This window comes from Lonchura striata, chromosome 1, assembly GCF_046129695.1.
Source record: "Lonchura striata isolate bLonStr1 chromosome 1, bLonStr1.mat, whole genome shotgun sequence".
Lineage (NCBI taxonomy): Eukaryota > Metazoa > Chordata > Aves > Passeriformes > Estrildidae > Lonchura > Lonchura striata.
In genome coordinates, this window is record NC_134603.1 from 167,732 (window position 1) to 186,053 (window position 18,322).

An 18,322-nucleotide genomic window follows, 5' to 3' on the forward strand; every position below is an offset into this window, starting at 1 on the left:
TTTAGGTGTTTTATTATGGAATGTTGAGGCGGATTTTTAGAGAATATTGAGGTGTTTTTAAGGGGATTTTGAGGTGGATTTCAGGGAATTTGGAGGTGGTTTTTTTCAGGGAATTTTGAGGTGGTTTGCCAGGGATTTTCAGGTGTTTTTTAGAGAATTTTGGGGTGTTTTTTAAGAGAATATTGAGGTGTTTTTTAAGGGATTTTGAGGTGTTTTTGAGGAGATTTTGAAGTAGTTTTTTTAGAGAATCCTGAGGTCTTTTATTAGGGAATTTTGAGGACATTTTTCAGGAATTTTGAGGTGTTTTTTAGGGAATTTGAGGTGGTTTCTTGGGAATTTTAAGGCTTTTCCGTGGCAGTTGATGCGGATTCCCAGCCAGGCGTTGTCACTGTCCTGGGCTGGGATCTCATCCCGAATCCCGGAATTTTCCGAGTGGGATCGAGACTCCGTCCCGAGGCAGAGCAACCTCCCGGGAAAATTGGGTATTCCCAGGAAAACAGACTTTTCCCAGGAAAAACAGGGTATTTCCAGGAAAAAATGGGGCATTCCCTGGAAAAACGGGGTATTCCTGGGATAAACAGGCATTCCCAGGAAAACCAGGGAATTCCCAGGAAAGCCGGGCATTCCTGGGATAAATGAACATTCCCAGAAAAAATGGGGTGTTCCAAGGCAAACAGGGTATTCCCAAGAAAAACAGGAATTCCCAGGGAAAAAGGGACTATTCCCAGGATAAAGGAATTCCCAGGAACCCGCGGCGTTCCCAGGAGTATTCCCGGCTCCGCTGGAATTCCAAGCGAATTCCCGAGTCCCTCCGGCAGCTCCGGCTCCGTTCCCGCTTTTCCCGCCGGGATCCGGGGGCGTCTCTCCCGCTTTTCCAGGTGCAGGAAAAGCCGCGGCGGCCGCCGGGATCGGGAGCGCTTTTCCAGGAGCCCCTCGTAAATCACAGCTGCCATTCCCGGCCGGAATTCCCGGCCGGAATTCCCGGCCGGAGCCGCGGGGAGCCGGAGCGGAGCCCCCTCGTGAACCGGGGCAGCTCCGGGGATGGGAGCCGGGAATTCCAGCTGGAACCAGGAGGGAAAACTGGGAATTCCAGCTGGAACCAGGAGGGAAAACTGGGAATTCCAGCTGGAACCAGGAGGGAAAACTGGGAATGTGCTGGGGGAGCTGGGAATTCCAACTGGAGATGAGGGAAAACTGGGAATGTGCTGGGGAGCCGGGAATTCCAACTGGAACCATGGGGGGAAACTGGGAATTCCAACTGGAGATGAGGGAAAACTGGGAATGTGCTGGGGAGCCGGGAATTCCACCTGGAACCATGGGGGGAAACTGGGAATTCCAACTGGAGATGAGGGAAAACTGGGAATGTGCTGGGGAGCCGGGAATTCCACCTGGAACTGGCACCGGGATGGGGGAAAACTGGGAATTCCAACTGGAACCGGCACTGGGGTGATGGAAAACTGGGAATTCCAACTGGAACCATGAGGGAAAACTGGGAATGTGCAGGAGGAGCTGGGAATTCCAACTGGAGATGAGGGAAGACTGGGAATGTGCTGAGGGAATTCCAGGAGAATTCCAGAGCCTTTTCCAGGGTTTTTCTGGGAGAGCTGGAGAGGGGTTTGGGATGCAGGAGGGATGGGAACAGGGAATGGCTCCCCATGGAATGCTGGGATTTTGGGATGGAATTCCCAGAGAATCCTGCACTATCCCAGGATATCGAGAGCTGCCCCATGGAATGGGATCAATCCCAGAGGTCCCTTCCCACCCAAAGCATTCCAGAATTCCCAGGGAATCCCTGGAAGTGTCCCGGGCCGGGCTGGATCTCTCTGGGATCATGGGAATTGTCCCTATCCATGGAATTCCCGTGTGTGGAGCTGGGGACATCCCGGTCCAGCCTTCCCTCCCTCCTTCCGCCCATCCCGGAATTCCGGGAGTCTCCGTGTCCGTGCTCCACTCTGGGATCCTTCCCTGGGAAAAGACCCCCCCAAACCCCTGGAATGCTGTTCCAGAGGGAAACTGAGGCACGCGGAGCAGGCGGCTCCAGCATTCCAAAGCCTCCATCCCTGGCTCATCCATGGGATCTCAGGCTCCTGGATGCACATTCCCAGCCCTTTTCCCAGTTCCCCGTTTCCCATTTCCCAGTTCCCCACATCCCATTCCCATTCCCATTCCCATTCCCATTCCCATTCCCATTCCCATTCCCCATTCCCCATTCCCAATTCCCATTCCCCATTCCCATTCCCCATTCCCCATTCCCATTCCCATTCCCCATTCCCATTCCCCATTCCCCATTCCCATTCCCCATTCCCCATTCCCATTCCCCATTCCCCATTCCCATTCCCATTCCCATTCCCATTCCCATTCCCCATTCCCCATTCCCAATTCCCATTCCCCATTCCCATTCCCCATTCCCCATTCCCATTCCCATTCCCCATTCCCATTCCCCATTCCCCATTCCCATTCCCCATTCCCCATTCCCATTCCCCATTCCCATTCCCATTCCCATTCCCCATTCCCATTCCCCACATCCCATTCCCATTCCCCATTCCCCATTCCCATTCCCCATTCCCACATCCCATTCCCCATTCCCCATTCCCCATTCCCATTCCCATTCCCATTCCCCATTCCCATTCCCATTCCCCATTCCCATTCCCATTCCCCATTCCCCATTCCCATTCCCAATTCCCATTCCCATTCCCCATTCCCATTCCCCATTCCCATTCCCATTCCCATTCCCCATTCCCCATTCCCCATTCCCATTTTCCCATTCCCCATTCCCATTCCCATTTTCCCTCTCCCCGTCCCTGTCCCGGCCGCTCCATTCCCGTTTTTCCCGCATTTCCCCGCGCCGAAGCCTCTCCGGGGAGGCCGGGGGGGCGCAGGAAAAGCCGGGAACGATCCCAAATCCCCGAAATCAATCCGGGAGCCGGCGGAGCGGGATTAGGGCTCGCCGGGGGCCCGGCCGGGAACAGAGCCGGCATTGTAACCCGAGCTCATCCAGGGAAAACCGGGAAAAGCGGGAGAGGGAGCCTGACCCCGGCATCCCGCGGGAGCCGGCAACGAGGAGCGAGTGAAGAATTCCAGAGGCGGATTTGGCTTCCTGCTCCCGCCGCAGACGGACACGGGGGAGGCGGCGCGGGGCCGGCGCTTCCCGGCGCTCCCGGCGCACCTGGAGCGCGCCGGGGGGAAGGGGAGCGGGAACACAGCCCTGGAAAAACCGGGAGAGAAACCAGGGTGGGAATAATACAGCCCTGGAAAAACCGGGAGAGACACCGGGGTGGGAATACAGCCCTGGAAAAACCGGGAGAGACACCGGGAGAGACACCGGGGTGGGAATAATACAGCCCTGGAAAAACCGGGAGAGACACCGGGACAGAAACCGGGACAGAAACCGGGAGAGAGGCGGGGTGGGAACACAGCCCTGGAAAAACCGGGAGAGAGACCGGGACAGAAACCGGGACAGAAACCGGGAGAGACACCGGGGTGGGAACACAGCCCTGGAAAAACCGGGAGAGAGACCGGGAGAGACACCGGGGTGGGAATAATACAGCCCTGGAAAAACCGGGAGAGAAACCAGGGTGGGAATAATACAGCCCTGGAAAAACCGGGAGAGAAACCAGGAGAGACACCGGGGTGGGAATACAGCCCTGGAAAAACCGGGAGAGAGACCGGGGTGGGAACACAGCCCTCCAAAAACCGGGAGAGAGACCGGGAGAGACACCGGGACAGAAACCGGGAGAGAGGCGGGGTGGGAACACAGCCCTGGAAAAACCGGGAGAGACACCGGGGTGGGAATACAGCCCTCCAAAAAAACCGGGAGAGAAACCGGGGTGGGAACACAGCCCTGGAAAAACCGGGAGAGAGACCGGGGTGGGAACACAGCCCTCCAAAAACCGGGAGAGAAACCGGGAGAGGCGGGGTGGAAAACAGCCCCGGCGATCCGGGACTGTCTGGGATCACCCCCCCGTTGTTTGGGTTGGTTTTTTTTTGGGATGGGTTTTTTTTTTGGGATGGGTTTTTTTTTTGGGATGAGTTTTTTTGGGATGGGGTTTTTTTTTGGGATGGGTTTTTTTTTGGGGTGGGTTTTTTTGGGATGGGTTTTTTTTTTGGGATGGGTTTTTTTTTTGGGATGGTTTTTTTGGGATGGGTTTTTTTGGGATGCGGTGGGGGCGATCCCCAGCTGGCAGGCGCTGGAGGGAAGGAGGGAGGGAAGCAGGGGGAGAGCGCTGGCAGGGAATAAATCAGGGATCACAGGAGGGGTCACATGTGGTTCCCGGCAGGAATTGCAGGTGCGGGCCGGGAATGGCCGGGAGCAGCTGCTGATGGATCAGGTGGGAGCCTGGCAGCTCATTCCAGGGGCCGGGAATGGCCGGGGGATTGGGAATGGGGGCTGGGAGACAGCGGCAGTGACGGGGGCTGGGGTTCCTTGGGAATGGGGCTGGAATTCACTGGGAATAGGGTTGGGATTCACTGGGAATGGCCAGAAATTCATTGGGAATGGGGCTGGGATTCACTGGGAATGGGGCTGGAATTCACTGGGAATAGGGTTGGGATTCACTGGGAATGGCCAGGGATTCGTTAGGAATGGGGCTGGGATTCGCTGGGAATGGCCAGGGATTCGTTGGGAATGGGGGCTGGGATTCACTGGGAATGGCCAGGGATTCGTTGGGAATGGGGCTGGAATTCACTGGGAATAGGGTTGGGATTCACTGGGAATGGCCAGGGATTCGTTGGGAATCAGGGCTGGGATTCACTGGGAATGGGAGCTGGGATTTACTGGGATGGGGCCTGGGAGCGCTCCGGGTGCGCCAGGGACTCCTGGAAACTTTGGGATTTAGGGATTGTCCCGTTCCATGGGCAGGGACGGCTCTGCTATCCCGGGATGCACCAGCCTGGCCTGGGACAATTCCAGGGATGTCCAGGGAATCCTGGAATGCTTTGGGATGGACAGGACTTAGGGATTCCCCCATTCCATAGGCAGGGATGGTTCGGTTATCCCGGGATGCACCAGCCTGGCCTGGGACAATTCCAGGGTTTTCCATGGAATCCTGGAATGGTTTGGGTTGGAAGGGATTTTAGGGATCATCCCTTTTCATGGACAGGCACAGCTCCCACTATCTCGGGATGTTCCAGCCCTGGATTCTCTGGGAATTCCATCCCAAAATCCCAACATTCCATGGGAAGCCATTCCCGGTTTCCCATCCCTCCAGCCTGCATCCCAAACCCCTCTCCAGCTCTCCTGGAATATGGGAGGGATTTTTGGGAATTCTGGCAGCTGGGGGAGCCTCAGCTTCCTGGCACAGCGGGATTTGGGAATACCCGGATCCGTATCCCACCCCTGGCACCCCCGGAGCCGTCCAGAGTGGGATTTCTGGGAATATTCCCCCCGGAATTCTGGGCTGGAGTTGCCATTGCCAGCTGGAATTCCCATCCCTGTGGATGTGGGATGGGGACACGGCCGGGCTGGAATCCCCATTCCCAGGGATTTTCCAACGCCAGCAATTCCCGATTCCCTGGATCCGGAGGGGCCGGTGCCCCTGGGGACGTTCCAGAGGCCGATTCCCGGGGCGATCCCGCTGGATCCGCCCCGGGAGCTGGGAACGAGGCGGAATCCTCCCCCAGGAACCTCCAAAATTCCCAGTTTGGAGCTTCCTCTCCCACTTTGGGTCTCCCGGGCCCGCAGGGAAATCGGGAGCAGCTCCCGGCCCTGGGAGCGATCCCAAAATTCCTCCGGTGCGGAGCCATGCCGGGCCGCGGGCCCCAATTCCTGAATTCCTGAATTCCAGGAGCCGGGCTGGCAGTGGGGAGCGGGCTCGGCGCCAATCCCGCGGGAGCCAAGGCCGGGACGTGCGGATCCAGGAGCCTCCGCTGATTTCATGGAGCAAAAATGTCCCGGAAAATCCCGGGCCAGGCCCCGCCGGGGGAGCCGGGAACGGGCCGGGAACGCTGCCGGCGCGGGACGGGGAAACTGAGGAAGGGCCGGGAGCCCCGGGGGATCCGTGGGATCAGGGAATTCCGCGCTTCCCGTGGCATTCCCTAGGAATGGGCACGGCCATTCCCGGCCGGATCCGTGTCCCTGCTCCGGCTGAGCCCGGGGGAGCAGCCGGGGCTGGAATGTGGGGCTGGAAAAGGCCGGGAGCAGGGACAGGACAGGGAACAGCCTGGAGCTGGGATTTTTTTGGGAATATTCCCCCGGAAAGGGCTGGAGTTCTGGGCTGGAATCCTCATTGCCAGCTGGAATTCCCATCCCTGTGGATGCGGGATGGGGACACGGCCGGGCTGGGTTCGGGAGGCTCTGGGGACTTCTCCAAGCTCAGCAATTCCCTGATTTCCTTCCCATGGACCCGACGTCCTTTTCCTGGGAATCCTCCTGCCTTTCCAGCCCTCCCCACATTCCCAGCCCCCCGCGGTGCCGGCGCCTTCGGATAATCCACGGGGATCACTCGGGATCGGGGGCTCGGGAATCCCACGGGAATCACTCGGGATCAGGGGCTCGGGAATCCCACGGGAATCACTCGGGATCGGGGGCTCAAAGAATCCCACGGGAATCACTCGGGATCGGGGGCTCGGGAATCCCACGGGAATCACTCGGGATCGGGGGCTCAAAGAATCCCACGGGAATCACTCGGGATCGGGGGCTCGGGAATCCCACGGGAATCACTCGGGATCGGGGGCTCGGGGAATCCCATGGGAATCCTGATGCTGGGGCTTATCCTGGTTCTGTGTTGGATCTGATCCCATCCCAGTTCCAATCCCAATCCCATCCCAGTTCCGATCCCGATCCCATCCCAGTTCTGTTCCTGATCCCATCCCAGTCCAGTTCCCAATCCCATCCCAGTTCCAATCCCAATCCCATCCCAGTTCCGATCCCAATCCCATCCCAGTTCTGTTCCCAATCCCATCCCAGTTCTGTTCCCAATCCCATCCCAGTTCCGATCCCAATCCCATCCCAGTTCTGTTCCCAATCCCATCCCAGTTCCGATCCCAATCCCATCCCAGTTCTGTTTCCAATCCCATCCCAGTTCCGATCCCATCCCAGTTCTGTTCCCAATCCCATCCCAGTTCCGATCCCAATCCCATCCCAGTTCCGATCCCAATCCCGTCCCAGTCCAGTTCCCAGTCCCAGAGCCCATCCCAGTTTTCCTCCCCCTCCTGCTGCCCCACATTCCAGGCCTTTCCCTCATCCCACAGATTTGGGAAGGTCCCGTTGTCCCGGGATCCCGCAGGAGGAACTTTGGGAAGTGCTGGGGTTCGTTTCCCCGGGTTTTCCCAAATTCCTGGTTTTTTCCTGCTCCTCCTGGCACAGGGAATGTCGGTGCTGGCTGGGAATGACCTGAGGGGGAGGGAAAACGGGAAAGGGAAGGGAAAAGGGGAAAGGGAAATGGAAAAGGGGAAAGGGAAAATGGGAAAAGGGGAAAAGGAAAAAAGGAAAGGGAAAATGGGAAAGGGAAAGGGAAAATGAAAAGGGAAAGGGAAAAGGAAGGAATTCCCTCAGGGATCATGACCCAGATTCCCGACTAATGACACAAAAATCTGGATTTAATTAATTCCCACATCAACGACATGAAATTCCAGCATGTGATTGATAATTCCCAAAAAATGGAGCCCCCGCACTCGGGAACCGGTGCCGGGATCAGTTCAGGGTTCGGTTCCGGGATTGATTCCGGGATCAGTTCCAGGATCAATTCCAGGATCGGTTCTGGGATCAGTGCCGGGATCAGTTCAGGGATTGATTCCAGGATCAGTTCAGGGATTGATTCCAGGATCGGTTCCAGGATCAGTTCAGGGATTGGTTCCAGGATCAATTCCAGGATTAGTTCCAGGATCAGTTCCGGGATTAATTCCAGCATCAGTTCTGGGACCAGTTCCAGGATCAGTTCTGGGATCAGTTCAGGGATTGATTCCAGGATCAATTCCAGGATCGGTTCTGGGATCAGTGCCGGGATCAGTTCAGGGTTCGGTTCCAGGATTTATTCCAGGATCAGTGCCGGGATCAGTTCAGGAATTGGTTCCAGGATCAGTTCCAGGATTAATTCCAGGATCAGTTCTGGGATCAGTTCAGGGATTGATTCCAGGATCAGTTCCAGGATTAATTCCAGGATCAGTTCTGGGATCAGTTCAGGGATTGATTCCAGGATCGGTTCCGGGATTAATTCCAGGATCAGTTCTGGGATCGACTGGGAAACAGATCCAGGAAAGCCGAATGTTCCATGAGCCTCCATGGATCCGAAGGTTTTCCGGAGTGGATCCAGGAGAGCCAAGTGTTCCATGGGCATCCACGGATCCCAAGGCAGGAATTCCCAGGGGTTCCCGAGTAAATCCGGGAGATCCAAGTGTTCTGTAAGCAGGATTCCCAAGGATTTCTGGGCTGGATCCGGGAGAGCCAAGTGTTCCACAATCAGGAATGTCAGGGCAGGATTCCCACAAATTCCCAAGGATTCCCAAGCAGATCTGGGAGATCCAAGTGTTCCATGAGCTGGAATCCCAGGGCAGGGATTCCCAGTGATTCCCGGAGCGGATCCCAGAGATCCAAGTGTTCCACAGGCAGCAATCCTGGGGCAGGAATTCCCAGGAATTCCCAAGGGTTCCCAAGTGGATCCAAGAGATCCAAGTGTTCTGTGATCCGGAATCCTGGGGCAGGAATTCCCGAGGATTCCCGGAGCAGATCCAGGAGATCCAAGTGTTCCACAGGCAGGAATCCCGGGCAGGAATTCCCGAGGATTCCCGGAGTGGCTCCGCCGTCCCTGGGGCTCTGTGGGTGCATTCCCAGGATATCCCGGAATTCCGGTGCCGCTCTTCCCGCGGGATCCGGCAGGAAAACGTCCCCGGATCCGGGAATCCGCCAGCGTGGCTTTCCCCTGCTCCGGCTGGGATTCCCGGCTGGAATTCCCGGCTGGGATTCCCGGCTGGAATTCCCGGCTGGGATTCCCAGCTGGAATTCCCGGCCTAGCTCCGGAGCTGTCCCGTCTTCCTGTCCCGGTCTTTGCTCTGCGGGAGGGAAAGGAGATGGGATCAAACCCGGAATTGGGAATTGGGGAATTCTTCCAGGATCCCCTTGGATCCCCTTCCCAGGGAATCCACCTGGAATCCCTTCCCGGGGAATTCTCTGGGATCCCGTTCCCAGGGAATTCTCCTGGATCCCATTCCCAGGATCCCATTCCCAGGGAATTCTCCTGGATCCCATTCCCAGGATCCCATTCCCAGGGAATTCTCCTGGATCCCATTCCCAGGAATCCTCCCGGGATCTCCCAGAGCTGTTCCCGATCCCTGCCCCGATCCCGGGATTCCCGTGCCCCAGTCACCCCCAGTGCCATCCCAGTATAACCAGTATAACCCCAGTGCCCATCCCAGTATAACCAGTATGACCAGTGCCCCTCCCAGTATAACCCCAGTGCCCACCCCAGTATAACCAGTATGACCAGTGCCCACCCCAGTATAACCAGTATAACCCCAGTGCCATCCCAGTATAACCAGTATGACCAGTGCCCATCCCAGTATAACCAGTATAACCCCAGTGCCCATCCCAGTATAACCAGTGCCCATCCCAGTATAACCAGTATGACCAGTACCCCTCCCCATTTTTTGGGATCCAATTCCAACTCTGTCCCCATCCCGGCCTCTCCCTTTTCCCACCCCAGTTTTTAGGATCCAATCCCCCTTTCCTATCCCAGTTTTTGGGATCCAATTCCCCTTTTCCCATCCCAGTTTTTAGGATCCAATCTCCCTTTCCCATCCCAGTTTTTAGGATCCAATCTCCCTTTCCCATCCCAGTTTTTAGGATCCAATCTCCCTTTTCCATCCCAGTTTTTTGGGATCCAATCCCTTTTCCCATCCCAGTTTTTAGGATCCAATCTCCCTTTTCCATCCCAGTTTTTTGGGATCCAATCCCTTTTCCCATCCCAGTTTTTAGGATCCAACCCCCCTTTTCCATCCCCGTTTTTAGGATCCAATCTCCCTTTCCAATTCCCAGTTTTTAGGATCCAACCCCCCTTTCCCATCCCCGTTTTTAGGATCCAATTCCCCTTTTCCCATTCCCAGTTTTTAGGATCCAATCTCCTTTTCCCATCCCAGTTTTTAGGATCCAATTCCCTTTCCCATCCCAGTTTTTAGGATCCAATCCCCTTTCCCACCCCAGTTTTTTGGGAAGCAATTCCCGTTCTCGGGCCGCACGTGCGGCGCCGCCGCTGCCTTTGTTCCCGGGCGGGTGGGAAGGGGAGGGAAAAGGGGGAATTCTGCTCCCAGTTCCCAGATGTCGCTCCCGGCAGCTCGGGCCGTCTGGAGCGGAAACGGGGATCGGGAAAATCCCGCCGCGCTTCTCCCGCCGGGAATTCGGGATTCGGGCACGGAAAGGGGGAACGGCGGCAACGGCTCGGGGGGGCTTGGGAAGCTCTTGGAATTCCCGTTCTTTCTGCCCAAATCCGGGATTTTTCCATGGAAAACTGGATTGGGGGTGATGCTGTCCTGGGGAAAAGTGGGAACAGCTTCGTGGTGGTTTGGGAAGCTCTTGGAATTCCCGTTCTTTCTGCCTAAATCCGGGATTTTTTCATGGAAAACTGGATTGGGGGTGCAGCCCTGAAGGGGGAAAAGTGGGAACGGCTTCGTGGTGGTTTGGGAAGCTCTTGGAATTCCCGTTCTTTCTGCCTAAATCCGGGATTTTTCCATGGAAAACTGGATTGGGGGTGCAGCCCTGAAGGGGGAAAAGTGGGAACGGCTTCGGGGTGGTTTGGGAATCTCATGGAATTGCCTAATCCAGGATTTTTCCATGGAAAACTGGATTGGGGGTGCAGCCCTGAAGGGGAAAAGCAGGAACGGCTCCGGGGGGGTTTGGGAATCTCATGGAATTCCTGATCCCAAATCCCTGACCCCTTATCCTTGCTCTCATCCCAAATCCCAAATCTCTGCTCCCATCCCAAATCCGTCCTCAAATCTCTGATCCCTGATCCCAAATCTTTGCTCTCATCCCAAATCCCTCCCATATGGATTTCCTTGGGAAGCTGTGCCAGGGTTTTCCCTGGGATTCCTGGGATTTCCTGTTTCCCGGGATTTGCCTTTCTCACGATTTCCCATTTTCCGGGATTTCCCCTTTCCCGGGATTTCCCCTTTCCCGGGATTTCCCATCCGTTCCCTGTCCCAGGAGGGTCGGGAATGCTCTGGGAATGGCACCGGGATCGGCCATTCCTGACGGATTCCGGGCTGGGAATGGGATTGGAGCTGATCCGGGCCCTGACTCCCCCCTGGATCCCAAATTCCCTCTGGATCCCAAAATCCCTCTGGATCCCCAAATCCTTCTGTATCCCTGTAACCTGGATCCCAAATCCCAATATCCTGGATTCCAATATCCCTTTGGATCCCAGTTCCCCCTGGATCCCGAGATTCCAGAGGGGAATTCCTTTATCCCAGTTCCTCCCTAGATCCCAAATCCCCTCTGGATCCCAATATCCTGGATCCCGAGATTCCAGAGGGGAATTCCTTTATCCCAATTCCTCCCTAGATCCCAAATCCCCTCTGGATCCCAATTCCTGGATCCCGAGATTCCAGAGGGGAATTCCTTTATCCCAATTCCTCCCTAGATCCCAAATCCCCTCTGGATCCCAATATCCTGGATCCCGAGATTCCAGAGGGGAATTCCTTTCAGGGAGCCGATCCCAGACTCGGAATCCTGGAATGCTGGGGGTTGGGAAGGGCCCTAAAGGGCAGCCCGTTCCCTGGGATCGGCTCTTCCCGTCCTGGGAAAAGCCGGGATTTGGGGATTTGGGATTTGGGGATTTGGGGATTTGGGGCGGGAGGGCAGCTCCGGGACGGTCCCAGCCCGGCATTCCCGGCATTCCCGAGGGGCTGCAGCTCAATTCCTCGGGATCAAAGAGGGGGACGGGATTCCCTAAACCCCAAATCCGCCGGAGCGCATCCCGGGAAATCCCGGCACGGAGCGGGAGCGGCGCCGGCCCCGAGCCCAGCCCCGATTCCAGCCCCAATTCCAATTCCAGCCCCAATTCCAGTTCTAATTCCAGAACTAAAACCAATTCCAGCCCCAATTCCAGCCCAAATTCCAGCCCCAATTCCAGCCCCAATTCCAATTCTAATTCCAGCCCTAAAACCAATTCCAGCCCCAATTCCAGCCCCAATTCCAGCCCCAATTCCAATTCTAATTCCAGACCTAAAACCAATTCCAGCCCTAAATCCAGTTCTAATTCCAGCCCCAATTCCAGTTCTAATTCCAGCCCAAATCCAACCCCGACCCCAGCCCTGATCCCAGTTCTAATCCCAGCCTTAATTCCAGCCCCAATTCCAGTTCTAGTTCCATCTCTAAATCCAGTTCTAATTCCAGCCCCAGTCCTAGTTTTAATTCCAGCCCAGATTCCATCTCTAATTCCAGCCCTAATTCCAGCCCTAAATTCAGCTCTAATTCCAGCCCCAATTCCAGCTCTAATCCCAGCCCAATTCCAGCTGTGATGGGATTTTATAGGAATTGATGGAAAATGAGGGGTGGGAATTCATTGGGATTGATGGCGAATTGACACCGGGAGTTTACAGGAATTACAAAATTAAGGACGGGGATTTGTAGGAATTGATCCAAAATTGGCAATGGAATTTACAGGGATTGATGAGAAATCAGTGATGGGAATTATTGGGATTGGGGGAAATCAAGGATGGGGATTTGTAGGAATTGATCCGGAATTTGGGATGGGAATTATTGGGATTGGGGGAAATCAAGGATGGGGATTTGTAGGAATTGATCCAGAACTCGGGATGGGAATTATTGGGATTGGGGGAAAATCAAGGATGGGGATTTGTAGGAATTGATCCAGAATTAAGAATGGGGATTTGGAGGAATTGATCCAGAACTCGGGATGGGAATTATTGGGATTGGGGGAAAATCAAGGATGGGGATTTGTAGGAATTGATCCAGAATTAAGAATGGGGATTTGGAGGAATTGATCCAGAACTCGGGATGGGAATTATTGGGATTGGGGGAAATCAAGGATGGGGATTTGTAGGAATTGATCCAGAACTTGGGATGGGAATTATTGGGATTGGGGAAATCAAGGATGGGGATTTGTAGGAATTGATCCCTGGGGATGTCCTGGGAGCATCCCGGGACAGGGGAAGATGTCCCTGACTGCAAGCCTGGAAAAATCCCTGGGAATTCTGGAATGGCGTCGGATTTAGGGTCCCTCCCTGGCCAGAGCATTCCCAGATTCCCGATCCCATTCCCAGCTGGGATCCCATTCCCGGCTGTTCCCAGCAGCCTGGGCAGGGCCATTCCCAAGATCTGGGCTTTTCCCAAATTCCCCTTTTCCCAAATTCCCCCTTTCCCAAATTCTCTTTCCCAAACCCCGGAGCTGTCGGGCTTTGGGAATGGTTTGGGTGGAAAATTCCGGAGTTTGATGAGCCCAAAATCCTTCCCAAGGATTTTCCGTCCCCTCCGGGTTATCCGGGATCAGCCGGATCCTGATCCTGCCCCTCTGCCCTTGGAATGGCCCCGCTCCCAGGGCGGGAATTTGGGGAATTTGGGATTTGGGATGCGGCAGGAAAATCCCGCTGGATTTTCCCTGCTGCACCTGCAGGGAGGTCCCAAAATCCGGGGAATTGGAGAGGAGAGGGAATCCCAAAATCCAGGGAATCAGAGAGGAGAGGGAATCCCAAAATCCAGGGAATCAGAGAGGAGAGGGAATCCCAAAATCCAGGGAATCAGAGAGGAGAGGGAATCCCAAAATCCAGGGAATTGGAGAGGAGAGGGAATCCCAAAATCCAGGGAATCGGAGAGGGAATCCCAAAATCCAGGGAATCAGAGAGGAGAGGGAATCCCAAAATCCAGGGAATCAGAGAGGAGAGGGAATCCCAAAATCCAGGGAATCAGAGAGGAGAGGGAATCCCAAAATCCAGGGAATCGGAGAGGAGAGGGAATCCCAAAATCCGGGGAATCAGAGAGGAGAGGGAATCCCAAAATCCAGGGAATTGGGAGAGGAGAGGGAATCCCAAAATCCAGGGAATCAGAGAGGGAATCCCAAAATCCGGGGAATCAGAGAGGAGAGGGAATCTCAAAATCCTGGGAATTGGGAGAGGAGAGGGAATCCCAAAATCCAGGGAATCCCAAAATCCAGGGGCACTGGGATTGGGAACTGGGATCCCAGTACGGAGTTACTGGGAGCACTGGGAGCTGATCCCAAATCCGTGTCCCATTTTTCCAGGACTTTTCCCGGTGCCCATTCCCGGCTCCTCTCCCGTCCCTTTTCCCGCAGCTCCAGAGAGGATTTTCCATGGATTATTCATGGATTTTCCATGGATTTTTCCATGGATTTTGGAGTTGCCTCGGGCGGGCTCAGCTGTCCCTGCAGCTCCCAGCGGGAGTGGGCAAACACCGGGATAAACCCGGGAATTGTCGGGATAAACCCAGGAATTGTTGGGATAAACCCGGGAATTGTCGGGATAAACCCGGGAATTGTCAGGATAAACCCGGGAATTGTTGGGATAAACCCGGGAATTGCCGGGATAAACCCGGGAATTGTTGGAATAAACCCAGGAATTGTCGGGATAAACCCGGGAATTGTCGGGATAAACCCAGGAATTGTTGGGATAAACCCGGGAATTGTCGGGATAAACCCGGGAATTGTCAGGATAAACCCGGGAACTGCCGGGATAAACCCGGGAATTGTCGGGATAAACCTGGGAATTGTTGGGATAAACCCAGGAATTGTTGGGATAAACCCGGGAATCGCTGGGATAAACACGGGAATTGTCGGGATAAACCTGGGAATTGTCGGGATAAACCCGGGAATTGTCGGGATAAACCCAGGAATTGTTGGGATAAACCCGGGAATTGTCGGAATAAACCCGGGAATTGCTGGGATAAACCCGGGAATTGTTGGGATAAACCCGGGAATTGCTGGGATAAACCCGGGAATTGTTGGGATAAACCCGGGAATTGCTGGGATAAACCCGGGAATTGTCGGAATAAACCCAGGAATCGCCGGGATAAACCTGGGAATTGTTGGGATAAACCCAGGAATTGTCGGGATAAACCCGGGAATTGCTGGAGTAAACCTGGGAATCGCCGGGATAAACCCGGGAATCGCTGGGATAAACCCGGGAATTGTTGGGATAAACCCGGGAATTGTTGGGATAAACCTGGGAATTGTCGGGATAAACCCGGGAACTGCCGGAATAAACCCGGGAATTGCTGGTTTTTTGGGAACCTGCGGGCTTTTCATTCCCAGCACGGATCCCAAATCCCAGTCTCCATCCCTTTATTCCCACAACATTCCCAAATCCTGGTCCCCGTTCCCTGCATCCCCACAGCACGCGCGAATTCCCGGGACACAATTCCCGAATCCCGGGACTCCATTCCCTGTGGGATTCATCCCCAAATCCCAGGACTCCATTCCCTGTGGGATTCATTCCCGAATTCCCGGGACACAATTCCCGAATCCCGGGACTCCATTCCCTGTGGGATTCATCCCCAAATCCCAGGACTCCGTTCCCTGCGGGATTCATCCCCAAATCCCAGGACTCCATTCCCTGTGGGATTCATCCCCAAATCCCAGGACTCCATTCCCTGTGGGATTCATTCCCGAATTCCCGGGACACAATTCCCGAATCCCGGTCCCCCCTCTCCTTTATCCCCGCAGCATTCCCGAATCCTGGGACACAATTCCCGAATTCCCGGAGCTCCGTTCCCCGCGGGATTCACTCCCGAATCCCGGGCCACCTTTCCCTCTGTCCTATCGCCATTCCCGGTATCCCGGATTCCCCGTGGCATTCCCGGTATCCCGGTCCCCATTCCCGACATCCCAAACCCTCCGGAACTCAGGAGCGTCCTCCGAGGCAGAAGGTGCAGATCTGCCGGGGCCGGGAATCCCGGGATTCCCAAATCCCCGTTCCCACTATCCTGCTCCCCATTCCCGCTATCCCCCCGGTGTTCCCGGTATTCCCGGTACTCATTCCCGGTGTTCCCGGTACCCATTCCCGGTATTCCCGGTACCCATTCCCGGTATTCCCGGTGTTCCCGGTGCCACTCACCATCCTGCGCTGGTTGCTGAGGCAGAAGGTGCAGATCTGCCGGGGCCGGGAATCCCGGGATTCCCAAATCCCCGTTCCCGCTGTCCTGCTGCCCATTCCCGCTATCCCCCCGGTGTTCCCGGTACCCATTCCCGGTATTCCCGGTGCCACTCACCATCCTGCGCTGGTTGCTGAGGCAGAAGGTGCAGATCTGCCGGGGCCGGGAATCCCGGGATTCCCAAATCCCCGTTCCCACTATCCTGCTCCCTATTCCCGCTATCTCCCCGGCATTCCCGCTATCCCCCCGGTATTCCCGGTACCCATTCCCGGTGTTCCCGGTACCCATTCCCGGTGTTCCCGGTGCCACTCACCATCCTGCGCTGGTTGCTGAGGCAGAAGGTGCAGATCTGCCGGGGCTGGGAATCCCGGGATTCCCAAATCCCCATTCCCGCTATCCCCCCGCTATTCCCGGTATTCCCGGTGTTCCCGGAGGCACTCACCATCCTGCGCTGGTTGCTGAGGCAGAAGGTGCAGATCTGCCGGGGCTGGGAATCCCGGGATTCCCAAATCCCCGTTCCCGCTATCCTGCTCCCCATTCCCGCTATCCCCCCGGTATTCCCGGTGTTCCCGGTACCCATTCCCGGTACCCATTCCCGGTATTCCCGGTGTTCCCGGTGCCACTCACCATCCTGCGCTGGTTGCTGAGGCAGAAGGTGCAGATCTGCCGGGGCTGGGAATCCCGGGATTCCCAAATCCCCGTTCCCGCTATCCCCCCGGTATTCCCGGTACCCATTCCCGGTATTCCCGGTGTTCCCGGTGCCACTCACCATCCTGCGCTGGTTGCTGAGGCAGAAGGTGCAGATCTGCCGGGGCTGGGAATCCCGGGATTCCCAAATCCCCGTTCCCGCTATCCTGCTCCCCATTCCCGCTATCCCCCCGGTGTTCCCGGTATTCCCGGTACCCATTCCCGGTATTCCCGGTATTCCCGGCGCCACTCACCATCCTGCGCTGGTTGCTGAGGCAGAAGGTGCAGATCTGCCGGGGCTGGCCGCTCTCTCCGTGCCGCCCGGGCGGGGACGCGGCGGCGGCGGCGGGGCAGAGGGCGGCGGGCGCTGCCCCGCGGCACGGCTGCCCCGCCCCGCCGGTTCCGCCGCTATTGCCGGTACCGGCAGCAGCCCCGGCGGCCTCCCCGAGCAGCAGCACGTTGCCGAGGTGCGAGATGTAGCTGGAGGCGAGGCGCAGCGTCTCGATCTTGGAGAGTTTCCTGTCGGCCGGCTCGGTGGGGATGAGCGTGCGCAGCGCCGTGAACGCCGTGTTCACCGAGTTGGTGCGGTCCCGCTCGCGGGCGTTGGCCGTGTGCCGCTGCCGCGGCTCCCGGGACGGCGGCCGCGCCGGGCCGCGGCTGCGCCCCCGCCGCCCGCCCTGCGGGCCCGGCCCCGCCGGCTCGGCGCGGAACGGCTTCTCCTCCGAGCCCGAGCTGCTCCCCTCGTCCTCCGACAGCGCGCTCAGCTCCGCGTACACGAACCGCCCCGCCGCCGGGCGCAGCATGGCGAACGACATCCTGCCGCCGGGATAGCGGGAGTGCCGCCGGGACACCGGGAGTGCCGCCGGGATAGCGAGAGTGCCGCCGGGATACCGGGAGTGCCGCCGGGATAGCGGGAGTGCCGCCGGGATACCGGGAGTGCCGCCGGGACACCGGGAATGCCGCCGGGATAGCGAGAGTGCCGCCGGGACAGCGGGAATACCGCCGGGATACCGGGAGTGCCGCTGGAGCGCCGGGACACCGGGAGGGCCGCCGGGATACCGGGAGTGCCGCGGGATAGCGGGAGTGCCGCCGGGACACCGGGAGTGCCGCCGGACAGCGGGAGTGCCGCCGGGATAGCGGGAATGCCGCCGGGATAGCGAGAGTGCCGCCGGGATAGCGGGAGTGCCGCCGGGATAGCGGGAGGGCCGCCGGGACACCGGGAGTGCCGCCGGGATAGCGAGAGTGCCGCCGGGATAGCGGGAATACCGCCGGGATAGCGGGAGTGCCGCCGGGATAGCGGGACACCGGGAGTGCCGCCGGGATAGCGGGAGTGCCGCCGGGATAGCGGGAGGGCCGCCGGGACACCGGGAGTGCCGCCGGGATAGCGGGAATACCGCCGGGACAGCGGGAATACCGCCGGGATAGCGGGAGTGCCGCCGGGATAGCGGGAATGCCGCCGGGATAGCGGGACACCGGGACACCGGGAGTGCCGCTGGAGCGCCGGGAATGCCGCCGGGATACCGGGAGTGCCGCCGGGATAGCGGGAGTGCCGCCGGGATAGCGGGAGTGCCGCCGGGATAGCGG

General features: G+C 57.2%; 2 protein-coding genes across 2 annotated transcripts in view; one reads left to right on the plus strand and one right to left on the minus strand.

Moving 5' to 3' along the window:
* Nucleotides 1-18,322, plus strand: part of LOC110482562 (ribosome biogenesis protein BOP1) — a gene marked incomplete at its 3' end in the record, with an annotated part of 100,064 nt that overhangs the window by 60,399 nt on the left and 21,343 nt on the right. The window lies entirely within an intron of this gene.
* LOC144245948 (basic helix-loop-helix transcription factor scleraxis-like) lies at nucleotides 8,944-17,553 on the minus strand. Its single transcript, XM_077781578.1, has 2 exons — nucleotides 16,993-17,553; nucleotides 8,944-8,985 (listed from the first exon to the last, which is right to left on the minus strand). The coding sequence occupies exons 1-2, from the start codon at nucleotides 17,551-17,553 to the stop codon at nucleotides 8,944-8,946; spliced, it is 603 nt and encodes a 200-aa protein (XP_077637704.1).